Source organism: Bos indicus, chromosome 5 (assembly GCF_029378745.1).
Source record: "Bos indicus isolate NIAB-ARS_2022 breed Sahiwal x Tharparkar chromosome 5, NIAB-ARS_B.indTharparkar_mat_pri_1.0, whole genome shotgun sequence".
Taxonomy (NCBI): Eukaryota; Metazoa; Chordata; class Mammalia; order Artiodactyla; family Bovidae; genus Bos; species Bos indicus.
The window spans coordinates 40,624,358-40,636,724 of record NC_091764.1 but is presented as its reverse complement, the minus strand read 5'-3'; the positions used below and the strand labels follow the sequence as shown (position 1 = coordinate 40,636,724).

The following is a 12,367-nucleotide window of genomic DNA, read 5'->3' as shown; positions in this document are numbered from 1 at the left end:
AGTGAGCCTATACCAAAAGACACAAACAAAGGATTTAAATTTACCTCTCTTAAGTTCTGTGAAAAAATGTAATTTCAGTTCAATTCAGTCACTCAGTCATATCCTACTCTTTGTGACCCCATGGACTGCATACGCCAGGCTTCCCTGTCCATCACCAACTCCCAGAGCTTGCTCAAACTCATGTCCGTTGAGTCGATGATGCCATCCAACTATCTCATCCTTTGTCGTCCCCTTCTCCTCCTGCCTTCAATCTTTCCCAGCATCAGGGTCTTTTCCAATACGTTGGTCTTCGCATCAGTTGGCCAAAGTATTGGAGTTTCAGCTTCAGCATCAGTCCTTCCAATTCAGGACCGATTTCCTTTAGGCTGGACTGGTTGGATCTCCTTGCAGTCCAAGGGACTCTCAAGAGTCTTCTCCAACACCACAGTTCAAAAGCATCAATTCTTTGGTGCTTAGCTTTCTTTGTAGTCCAACTCTCACATCCATACATGACTACTGGAAAAACCATTGCTTTGACTAGATGGACCTTTGTTGGTAAAGTAATGTCTCTGCTTTTTATATGCTGTCTAGGTTAGTCATAGCTTTTCTTCCAAGGAGCAAGCATCTTTTAATTTCATGGCTACAGTCACCATCTGCAATTATTTTGGAGCCCAAGAAAATAGTCTGTCATTGTTTCCCCTTCTATTTGCCATGAAATGATGGGACTGGATGCCATGATCTTAGTTTTCTGAATGTTGAGTTTTAAGCCAACTTTTTCACTCTGCTCTTTCACTTTCATCAAGAGACTCTTTAGGTCTTCTTTGCTTTCTGCCATAAGGGTGGTGTCATCTGTGTATCTGAGGTTATTGATATTTCTCCCAGCAATCTTGATTCCAGCTTGTGCTTCATCCAGCCTGGCATTTCACATAATGTACTCTGTATATAAGTTAAATAAGCAAGGTGACAATATACAGCCTTGTAGTTCTGTGAAAAATTGTAATTTCAAGGTAGGACATAATATAGTTGTGAGGTCATGTGCAGAACTATGGCAAATTTGATGTCATAGGTAAAAAGGTAGGGTAAAAAGGTAGGGGAAAAATCTGAATTTTTTAGATGGGTAAGGAAAGGTAATAGAGTTTTAGGACTAGTGATAGCTCTTTGGCCATGTTTCTAAAATGGACAAGATCTGGTTGAGAGGAAAACTTAGTTTTGTTTTTTTTGTATTAGCTAGTTTTTATTCTTCACCTACAGTGAATGTCAAACTCTGGTTGCCAATGGTTGAATGGATCAATTTCTAAAAGGAAAGACTTTAAAAGTCCCCACATCACCTTTCCTAAGACAGTGGTTTACTCATTCCAGCTCTCAATTCAAGTTGTTCTTTGGTAATTCATAGTAGATCTGGGTTTAAAGTAGATTGCATCTTCAAATGATACAGTACAAATAGCCAAAAAAGTCTTTTATTTTAATTTGTTAACTATTGAAAAAGTAGAAAACATTTTCCAAAAAATTAGGAAATATTTTATTCAGAAAAAAAAAAAATATCGAAGGAGAGATAGAATTTTAAAGGCTATGAAGAACTTCTAAAATTGTTAAATAAATGAGAGTTATAACAAAATACTATCAATTCTTATTTAATGTATTTTCATTTTAAACCAATTAAAATATTTACCTGATATTGAGGGAATTGAGAATTCCTTGTAGAGATTATTAAAGTATACAGAAAAGAAGTCTCAAAAAAATACATGTTCTGCTTAAAGTGGTTGTGCCTTAAAGTTTAAATCACTTATCAGAATTTAACATGTCTTTTAGTTTGTTTTAAATGCATAAATTTTGTAAAACAGGGCTTACATATTTTGATTTCCTTCTATAGTATCTTTTAACTTTGAAGGTAAAACAGCACAGAATTTTGATGCTTTTCCTAGTGAATGTGTATATTTTAAAAAATAATGCCAAAATATATTATGATATAATCACATTTTAATAAAATCTCCTGTGCATTTTATGGCAGATACCTCCATTCGGCCATGATTATATACCGTGACTTGAAGCCCCACAATGTGTTGCTTTTCACCTTGTATCCCAATGCTGCCATCATCGCCAAGATTGCGGACTATGGGATTGCTCAGTACTGCTGTAGAATGGGGATAAAAACATCAGAGGGCACTCCAGGTAAGTGACAAGCATTGTGTGATAATTCCCTCTTCAGGATGGATAACCACTGCCCTCAGTTGTGAGTTCAGGAGACTCAAGAGAACACTGTAGCCTATCACGCTGTGAACAGATGTTCATTTATAATCGTGACCAGTATATTTGTGATTTTGATTATTGTATCCAGTAGGGCAAAAAATCAACTGATGTAATTTTCTAGGGAAAAAGTCAAATTATAAAACATAGAGTATGTGTGATGTCAAGTTATGTTTCTAAAAGTTGGATTTCTTAAAAACATTGAATTACTACAGAGGTGGTAAGGGAAGCACAAAGTTTTAATCTAGCTACTGTTAACACTTACATAAAATGAGGCAAACTAGATTAGGATCACAAACCTTTTTTTTTTTTTTTTTGTAACTAGGAAATCCAAATAACTTTGAAAATCCAAAGATTTTTTTAAATAACTGATTTCATGGTGAAATTTGGCCTAATGGAATTGACTCTCATTACGATCTTTATTTCTCATACTCACTGTGAATGGGTATGTTTCATGGCAGAAATAGAAACATGTTTGAGTATAGGGTGTTGGCTGTGATCCCACTGAATGTTGGTATAATTTGTTATATGCATTATTACTTTCTTAAATATTAAAAAGTATAAAATCTCTAAATAATTGTAGCTCCAAGAGTTTCAGATAAGGACTTTGGTGCTGCTGGAGTTCTTTGTTGCACTCTTCTTGATACAAGCATACTTTCTTGCTCTTTTTTTAACATATATATATATAAATTCGGAGAAGGCGATGGCACCCCACTCCAGTACTTTTGCCTGGAAAATCCCATGGATGGAAGAGCCTGGTAGGCTGCAGTCCATGGGGTCGCGAAGAGTCAGACATGACTGAGTGACTTCGCTTTCACTTTTCACTTTCATGCGTTGGAGAAGGAAATGGCAACCCACTCCAGTGTTCTTGCCTGGAGAATCCCCCCCAGGGACGGGGGAGCCTGGTGGCTGCCGTCTATGGCGTTGCACAGAGTCGGACACGACTGAAGTGACTTAGCATAGCATAGCATAGCATAGCATAGCATATATAAATTTTAATTAAAATGTTTTTAAGTTTTAAAAAATTTTAATTTTACTGGAGTAGAGTTCCCTGTGCTAAACTGTAGGTTCCTGTTGGTTATCTATTTTACATATAGTAGTGTGTGTATGTTCATTCCAAGCTCCTGCTTTAACCCTCCCTGCCACGTTTTCCCTTTGGTAATCATGAGTTTGTTTTTGATATCTGTAAATAAGTTCTATTGTCTTATTTTTAATAAATAAGTTCATTTGTGTTTTTTTTTTTAGTTAGATTCCACATATAAGTGATATGACATTTGTCTTTGACTTAGTGTGGTAATCTCTAGGTCCATCTGGTGTTGCTGCAAATGGCTATATTTCATTCTGTTTTTTATTGCTGAGTAATATTTCATGGTATATAAGTACTGCATCTTCTTTATCCATTTGTCCATCAGTGGACATTTAGGTTGATACCATGTCTTGGCTATTGTAAATAGTGTTGCACTGAATGTTGGGGTACATGTATCTCTTCAAATTATGATTTTCTCCAGATATAAGCATAGGAATGGAATTGGTAAATCATATGGTAGCTCTGTTTTTAGTATTTTTAATGAATCTCCACACTCTTCTACCTAGTGGTTGTACCATTTACATTTCCACCAACACTGTAGGAGGGTTCTGATTGGTATGTGAGTTTAAACCTTTAACTACTGAACTTCATTTTTCTTTCTTCATAGTTTATTGATTGTTAACACTTAAATACTTAAAAATTTTGTAGTGTCTCTTTTTGACCCTGTAAAACAATATGAGTCAAGGTTATTATGTAAAATGAGACATATCCATTCTGCGTTTTTATCATATTATGCATATACTGGCATATTATGGTCTCCAGAAATCACAAGCATCATTTTCTTACCTTATATTTTAATGTAGCATTTTTTTATTCTTTAAAGTGAAAGAAGGTTTATTCAGAGAGAAACACACTCCACAGACAGAGTGTGGATCATCTTGGAAGGCAAGAGAGGCACCAGGGTGTGGGATTGTCAGTTTTTATGTTGTTGTTGCTATTCAGTCGCTGTCATGTCCTACTCTTTCCGACCCCATGGACCTTGGCATGCCAGGCTTCCCTATCCTTCACTATGTTCCAGACTTTGCTCAAACTCATATTCATTGAGTGAATGATGCTATCCAACCATATCATCCTCTCTTGCCTGCTTTTCCTCCTACCCTCAATCTGTACCAACATCAGGGTCTTTTCTAGTGAGTCAGCTCTTCGCATCAGGTGCCCAAAGTATTGGAGCTTCAGCTTCAGTATCAGTCTTTCCAGTGAATATTCAGGGTTGATTTTCTTTAGGATTGACTGGTTTCATTTCCTTGCTGGCCAACTCTTTGCGACCCTATGGACTGAAGAACACCAGGCTTCTCTGTCCATGGGATTCTCTAGGCAAGCATACTGGAGTGAGTTGCCAGGCCCTTCTCCAGGGCATCTTCTGGACCCAGGGATTAAACCTGCATCTCTTGTGTCTCCTCCTCTGGCAAGAGGTTCTTTACCACGCTCACCACCTGGAAAAAATATCTAGCTGTCCAAGAGAGTTTCAACAGTCTTCTCTAGCACCACAATTTGAAAGCATCAATTCTTTGGGGCTCAGCCTTCATTCCCTGATGACTCATTGGTAAAAGAAATCACCTGCCAATGAAGGAGACATGGGTTCCGTTCTTGGGTCATTAAGAACCCCTGGAGAAGAAAATGGCAACCCACTCCAGTTTCTTGCCTGGAAAACCTCATGGATGGAGAAGCCTGACAGGCTGTAGTCCATGTGGTTGCAAAGAGTTGGACACGATTAGCAACTAAACAACAACAGCCTTGGTTATGGTCCAATTCTCACATCTGTACATGACTGTTGGAAAAATCATAGCTTTGAATATATAGACCTTTGTCAGAAAACTGATATTTCTGCTTTTAAAATTGCTGTCTAGGTTTGTCAGCTTTCCTTCCAAGGAGCAAGTGTCTTTTAATTTCATGGCTGCAGTCAAGGTGTGCAGTGATTTTGGAGGCCAAGAAAATAAAATCTGTCACTGTTCCATTGTTTTACCATCTATTTGCCATGAAGTGATGGCACTAGATGCCATGATCTTAGTTTTTGAATGTTGAGTTTCAAGCCAACTTTCTTACGCTCCTCTTTCATGCTCATCAGGAGGCTCTTGAGTTCCTCTTTGCTTTCTGACATTAGAGTGGTGTCATCTGAATATCTGAGGTTATTGATATTTCTCCCAGCAATCTTGATTCCAGCTTGTGATTCATCCAGCCAGGTATTTCGCATGTTACTCTGCATAGAAGTTAAATAAGCATAGTGACAATATACAGCCTTGACTTCTTTATGAGTTTTGAACCAGTCCATTGTTCCATGTCTGGTTCTAACTGTTGCTTCTTGACCTGCATACAGGTTTCTCAGGAAACAGGTGAGGTGATCTAGTATTCCCATCTTTTTAAGACTTTTTCTACAGTTTGTTGTATCCGCATAGTCAAAAACTTTAGTGTAGTCAATGAAGCAGAAGTTTTTCTTGAATTCCCTTGCTTTCTCTTATGATCCAGCAAATGTTGGCAATTTGATCTCTGGTTCCTGTGCTTTTTCTAAATCTAGTTTGTACATCTGGAAGTTCTTGGTTCATGTCTAGCTGAAGCCTAGCGAGATGGATTTTGAACAAACCTTGCAGTACAAGAAAACCTTACTGTACAAGCAAACCCTGTAGTTTGAACATCTTTGGCATTGCCCTGCTTTGGGATAAGAATGAAAACTGACCTTTTCCAGTCCTATGGCTACTGCTGAGTTTTCCAAATTTGCTGATGTATTGAGTGCATGTATTTAACAGCATCATCTTTTTAGGATTTTAAATAGCTCACATGGAATTCCATCACCTCCACTGGCTTTGTAGTAAAGCTGTTTAAGGCCCACCCGAATTTACACTCTAGGATATCTGGCTCTAGGTGACTGACCACACCATCCTGGTTATCTGCATCCAGTTATCACTGGTTATTAAGACCTCTTTGTATAGTTCTTCTATGTTTTCTTACCACCTCTTCTTAATCTATTCTGCTTCTGTTAGGTCCTTACTGTTTTTGTCCTTTATCGTGTTCATCTTTGCATGGTATCTCCAATTTTCTTGAAGAAATTTCTAGTATTTCCCATTCTATTGTTTTCTTCTATTTTTCTTTTGCATTGTTCATTTAAGAAGGCTTTCTTATCTCTCCCTGCTATTCTCTTAAACTCTGCATTCAGATGGGTATATCTTTCCATTTCTCCTTTCCTTTCACTCCTCTTTTTTTTTTTTTTTTTAAGGTGTTTGTAAAGCCTTCTCAGACAACTGCTTTGCCTGCTTGCATTTCTTTTCCTTTAGGATGGTTTTGGTCACTGCTTCCTGTACAATGTTATGAATCCCTGTCCATAGTTCTTCAGATACTCTGTCTACCAGATCTAATCCCTTGAATCTATTTGTCACCTCCACTGTATAATCATAAGGGATTTCATACCTGAAAGGCCTAGTGGTTTTCCCTACTTTCTTCAATTTAAGCCTGAAGTTTGCTGTAAGGAGCTGATGATCTGAGCCACAGTCAGCTTTAGATCTTGTTTTTGCTGACTATGTAGAGCTTCTCCAACTTGGCTTCAAAGAATAAAATCAATCTGATTTCGATACTGACCCTATGGTGATGTGCATGTGTAGAGTCATCTCTTGTGTCGTCTCTTGTGTTGTTGAAAGAGGGTGTTTACCGTGGCCGGTGTATTCTCTTGACAAAACTCTCTTAACCTTTGCTCTGCTTCATTTTGTACTCCAAAGACAAACTTGCCTGTTACTCCAGGTAAATCTTAGCTTCCTACTTTTGCATTCCAATTCCATATGAGAAAAAAGGACATCTTTGATGATGTTAGTTCTAGTTGGTCTCATAGGTCTTCATAGAACTGTTTAGCTTTAACTTCTTTGGCATTAGTGGTTTGGGCATAGACTTGGGTTACTGTGATGTTGAATGGTTTGCCTTGGAAATGAACAGAGATCATTCTGTCATTTTTGAGACTGCACCCAGGTACCACTTTTTGGACTCTTTTGTTGACCATGATGGGTACTCCATTTCTTGTAAGAGGTTCTTACTCGCAGTAGTAGATATCATGGATATCTGATTTAAATTCTCCCATTTCTGTCCATGTTAGTTCAATAATTTCTAAGATGTTGATGTTCACTCTGTCCATCTCCTGCTTAATCATGTCCAATTTACCTTGATTTATGGACGTAACATTCCAGGTTCGTATACAATATTGTTCTTTACAGCATCGGACTTTACTTACATCACCAGACACATCTACAACTGAGAGTCATGTCTGCTTTAGCCCAGCCTCTTCACACTCCCCAGTAGCATAGTGGACACCTACCAACCTGGAGGGCTCATCTTCTGGTGTCATTTCTTTTTGCCTTTTCATATTGTTCATGGGGTTCTTGAGGCAAGAATACTGGAGTGATTTGCCATTCCTTTCTCTAGTGAGCCACATTTTGTCAGAGCTTTTCACTATGACCTGTACATGTTGGGTGGCCCTGCAGGTCATGGCTCATAGCTTCATTGAGTTACTCAAGCCATTTTGCCACAGCAAGGCTATGATCCATGAAGGTGGTAAGTTTTTATAGGGGTGAATAATTTCATTGGCTGATGAGTGGGAGGAGTATTCCAGCTATTTTGGGAAATAGGAGGAGGTTTCTAGTCATTGGGCTACTGCCCAGTTTTTTACCTTTTTGGTCTGCCTTGGAACTATCATATTGCCTGTGAGTGTGTCATTTAGCTTGCTGATGTGTTACAGTGAGTGTATACTGAGGCTCAAGGTCTAGTGAAAGTCAACTCATCGGCCATCTTGGACCTAGTTGGTTCTAATAGTTTATGTCATGTTCTTGGGCTATGTTATTCTTTTAACGATTGTACCTTGCCATCTCCCTGTCTCAATCACTCCCTCAGAGATTTTACTCCTGTTATATACTGGGAAGTGGATGGGTGATGTTTATCTTCTGTAGATGCTTCAGGGCTGAGTAGGGGTGTCAACCCTGTCTATTAGGGAGTAAAGATCTCTGGATGCCTGATCTAGGGGCCTCAGGGACAGGATGGCTTCTTGTTTGGTGTGGATATGGGCTGGAGTCTTTGCATAGCCATCATCTTGGTATGGAACTGTTGTTACTGCCTCTGTAGCCTTCCTATGAATCCTTTTGAAGATGAAGCACTTTTGTAAGAGCATCAGAGTATAATAACTGTCTGTAAGTGACAAAAGACTTAAAATCATATTTAAATATTTTATTACAGTATAATTAATAAAGAAGTTTGGTTACTGTTATGACATATAACATTTTAACATAACAAATAGAACTATAGCATTATACTTGGATATAGCCACAGGACTGGAAAAGGTCAGTTTTCATTCCAATCCTGAAGAAGGGCAATGCCAAAGAATGTTCAAACTACTGCACAGATCCACTCATCTCACAGACTAGCAAAGTAATGCTCAAAATTCTCCAAGTGAGGCTTCAACAGTACATGAACCGAGAACTTCCATATGTTCAAGCTGGATTTAGAAAAGGCAGAGGAACCAGAGATCAAATTGGCAACATCCGTTGGATCCTAGAAAAAGCAAAAGAATTCCAGAAAAACATCTACTTCTGCTTTATTGACTATGCCAAAACCTTTGACTGGGTGGATCACAACAAACTGCCCAAAATTCTTAAAGAAATGAGAATACCAGACCACCTTACCCACCTCCTGAAAAATCTGTATGCAGGTCAAGAAGCAACAGCTATAAGTGGACATGGAACAATGGACTGGTTCCAAATTGGGAAAGGAGTATGTCAAGGCTGTATATTGTCACCCTGCTTATTTAGCTTATATGCAGAGTGCATCATGTGAAATGCTGGGCTGGATGAAGCACAAACTTCAATCAAGATTTCTGGGAGAAATATCAATAACCTCAGTTGTGCAGATGACACCACCCTTATGGCAGAAAGAGGAAGGAACTAAAGAGCCTCTTGATGAAAGAGGAGAATGAAAAAGCTGGCTTGAAACTGAACATTCAAAAAACTAAGATCATGGCAACTGGTCCTATCATATCATGGCAAACAGATGGGGAAACAATGGAAACAATGACAGACTTTCTTTTCTTAGGCTCCAAAATCACTGCAGATGGTGACTGTAGCCATGAAATTAAAAGACACTTGCTCCTTGGAAGAAAAGCTATGAGCAACCTAGACAGCATATTAAAAAGCAGAGACTTTACTTTGCCAACAAAGGTCCACCTAGTCAAAGCTATGGTTTTTCTAGTAGTCATGTATGGGTGAGAGTTAGACCATGAAGAAAGCTGAGCACTGAAGAATTGATGCTTTTGAACTGTGGTTCTGGAGAAGACTCTTGAGAGTCCTTTGGACAGCAAGGAGATCAAACCAGTCAATCCTAAAGGAAATTAGTCCTGAATATTCTTTGAAAGGACTGATGCTAAAGCTGAAGCTTCAACACTTTGGCTACCTGATGTGAAGAACTGGCTCACTGGAAAAGACCCTGATGCTGGGAAAGATTGAAGACAGGAGGAAAAGGGGATGACAGAGGATGAGATGGTTGGATGGCATCACTGACTCAATGGACATGAGTTTGAGCAAGCTCTGGGAGTTGGTGATGGACAGGGAAGCCTGGCGTATGCAGTCCATGGGGTCACAAAGAATTGGACAGTACTGAGCAGCTGAACTGTACTGAACTGAGGACATATCCAAATTTTGAAACATCATATAATGTTAGAATGTCTGTATAAACAGCATTCATACAGTATATTTTAAGGTAGATTTATTGCTCATGTGATAATGCTCTCTATGTAATTTATCATACTGAATAATATAGTTAATATTTCTCTGATATGCCTCAAGGGCCCTCTAAAGCATCTCAAAATTAGTTGATAGTCAAAAGAACTTTGATTAAAATTTGATATTTGGGAAGTTTGTAAGAAAAATTTTAAAACACTTGGTCATAAGATCATCAGTTAATGTTGCTTTTAAGGGTCATCTCTAGCCATTTTTTACCAAACCTACTGTAATACTCTTGTTACTTTAATTGTTAACTGACTTTATACCAGTAAAAATCCTGTTTCCTGTGTTCTTATGTTTTCATGATTTTAGACATGTTCTTTCTGCATGAAATCCTCTCTCCCTTTCTCAGATCTCATTCCTCTTCTTGTCTCAGATTCATTATTATGAAACTGTCACAGGACAAGTGATCTGTATAGACATCCTGTCTTTCAGATTTTAGTTTGAGTGGGAATAGAAAATTGAAGGGTTTACATCTGTTTAGTGGGGCCAACTCTATCCTTAGAGAAATCTTACATGGTTGTTTGTAAATAAAATTGCAAGTGGCTTTACATCATCTTGGTGATTGCAGCTCAATTAAAACATATTCCTAAGACAGAAAAAAATACTTTATCTGAGTAGTCAAAATTGTTCCCTACCCTCTCTCCTTTCCTCAATTTATGTTCTTAGGTAAGCAAATGGTCCCAGCTTCCAATGGCTGGTTTTATTATTTTTTATATACATATCCTCTCTTTCATTTTACATAGCTATCTGTTGGAAGTAGAGTGTGCATTCTCATAAATATTTCAAGGTATATTTTCTGGCTGCAAGTGTCTCTGGATTGTTAAATAATAATAAGATAATTGTCATCTCTCCAGCACCTGCTATATCCCAGGCTCAAGTCCAGGTACATTAGACACATGGTGATCCTATCCTCATGCCAGGGCTGAAAGTTAGCTTTTATCTTCTCATCTGTAAAATGAGAAAGCTGAGGCTCAGTGAGATTGTATAACTTGCACAAAGTCATGCAGTAAGTGGCCAAGATAAAGCTCAATCTAAATGACAATTGAATCTAGAGCTATTTGGGCTTTAAATCTATATAGGCATGCCTTCAGAGAAGGCAATGGCACCCCACTCCAGTACTCTTGCCTGGAAAATCCCATGGATGGAGAAGCCTGGTAGGCTGCAGTCCATGGGGTCGCTAAGAGTCGGACATGACTGAGCGACTTCACTTTCATCTTTCACTTTCATGCATTGGAGAAGGAAATGGCAACCCACTCCAGTGTTCTTGCCTGGAGAATCCCAGGGACGGTGGAGCCTGATGGGCTTCCATCTCTGGGGTCACACAGAGTCGGACACAACTGAAGCGACTTAGCAGCAGCAGCAGGTATACCTATTTCATTGTGCTTTGCAGTTTTTTTTTTTTTTTTTTAACAAATTGCATTTTTGTGGCAACCGTGCATCAAGCCAGGCTCTCAGAGCCAGTTTTCAATAGCATTTGCTAACTTTGGGTTTCTGTGTCACATATGGGTAATTCTTACAGTATTTCAAGGTTTTTCATTATTATTATACTTGTTATGGTGGTCTGTGATCAGTGACCTTTGATGTTACTATTGCAAAAATATTATGACTTGCTAAAGGTTCAGATGATGGTTAGCAGTTTTTAGCAATAAGCTATCTTTAAGGTATGTATGTTAATTTTAGACATAATGCTGTTGCTATTAATAAACTGCAGTATGGTGTGACTTATGCTGTTACCCAGTGTCTGCCTTGGAGAAATTAAAATTGTTTTCTTGGGAAATTTAAAGTATTTCATCCTATAATATTAGAAGTTTTCCTGATATAATATCTTATTTATATTTTCCTTTTTTATTTAATGTGGAAAACAGCTGCTGGTGTGCTGTGTCTAGCTTCTTTCAAGTGCTAACCCTTTATAAAACTTCTTACTTGAAAGAATCCAACGATTGAATATTTTCAAATCTTTACTGAGACCTGCCTTTTTGTAGTCAAAGCAAGCTCTTTGTATGGTAAAATATTCTATGTAATGTAGAAAAGGTAGAGAGGCTTTGGTTGGTGGGGAAGGACAGCTATTTGCCTTTTTTTGCTTCCCAGGTGGCTCAGTGGTAAAGAATTCAGCTGCGGACATGGGTTTGATGTCTTAGTCAGGGACATCCCCTGGAAAAGGAAATAGCAACCCACTCCAGTATTCTTGTCTGGGAAATCCTATGGACAGAAGAGCCTGGTGGGCTATAGTCCATGGAGTCACAGTCGAACACAACTTAGCGACTAAGCAACAACGGTGTAAGCAACTTTAATATGCACTAGAAAAAACAAAACA

General features: G+C 38.4%; 1 protein-coding gene across 5 annotated transcripts in view; it reads left to right on the top strand.

Annotated features, from left to right (window-relative positions):
• The window catches only part of LRRK2 (leucine rich repeat kinase 2), a 205,011-nt gene that overhangs the window by 149,689 nt on the left and 42,955 nt on the right, over positions 1–12,367 (top strand). For all 5 annotated transcript variants that reach the window (XM_019960788.2, XM_019960787.2, XM_070789266.1 and 2 more), the window contains one exon: positions 1,988–2,148. In XM_019960788.2, the coding sequence (XP_019816347.2) occupies positions 1,988–2,148 (161 nt within the window). The remainder of the gene's footprint in view (positions 1–1,987; positions 2,149–12,367) is intronic.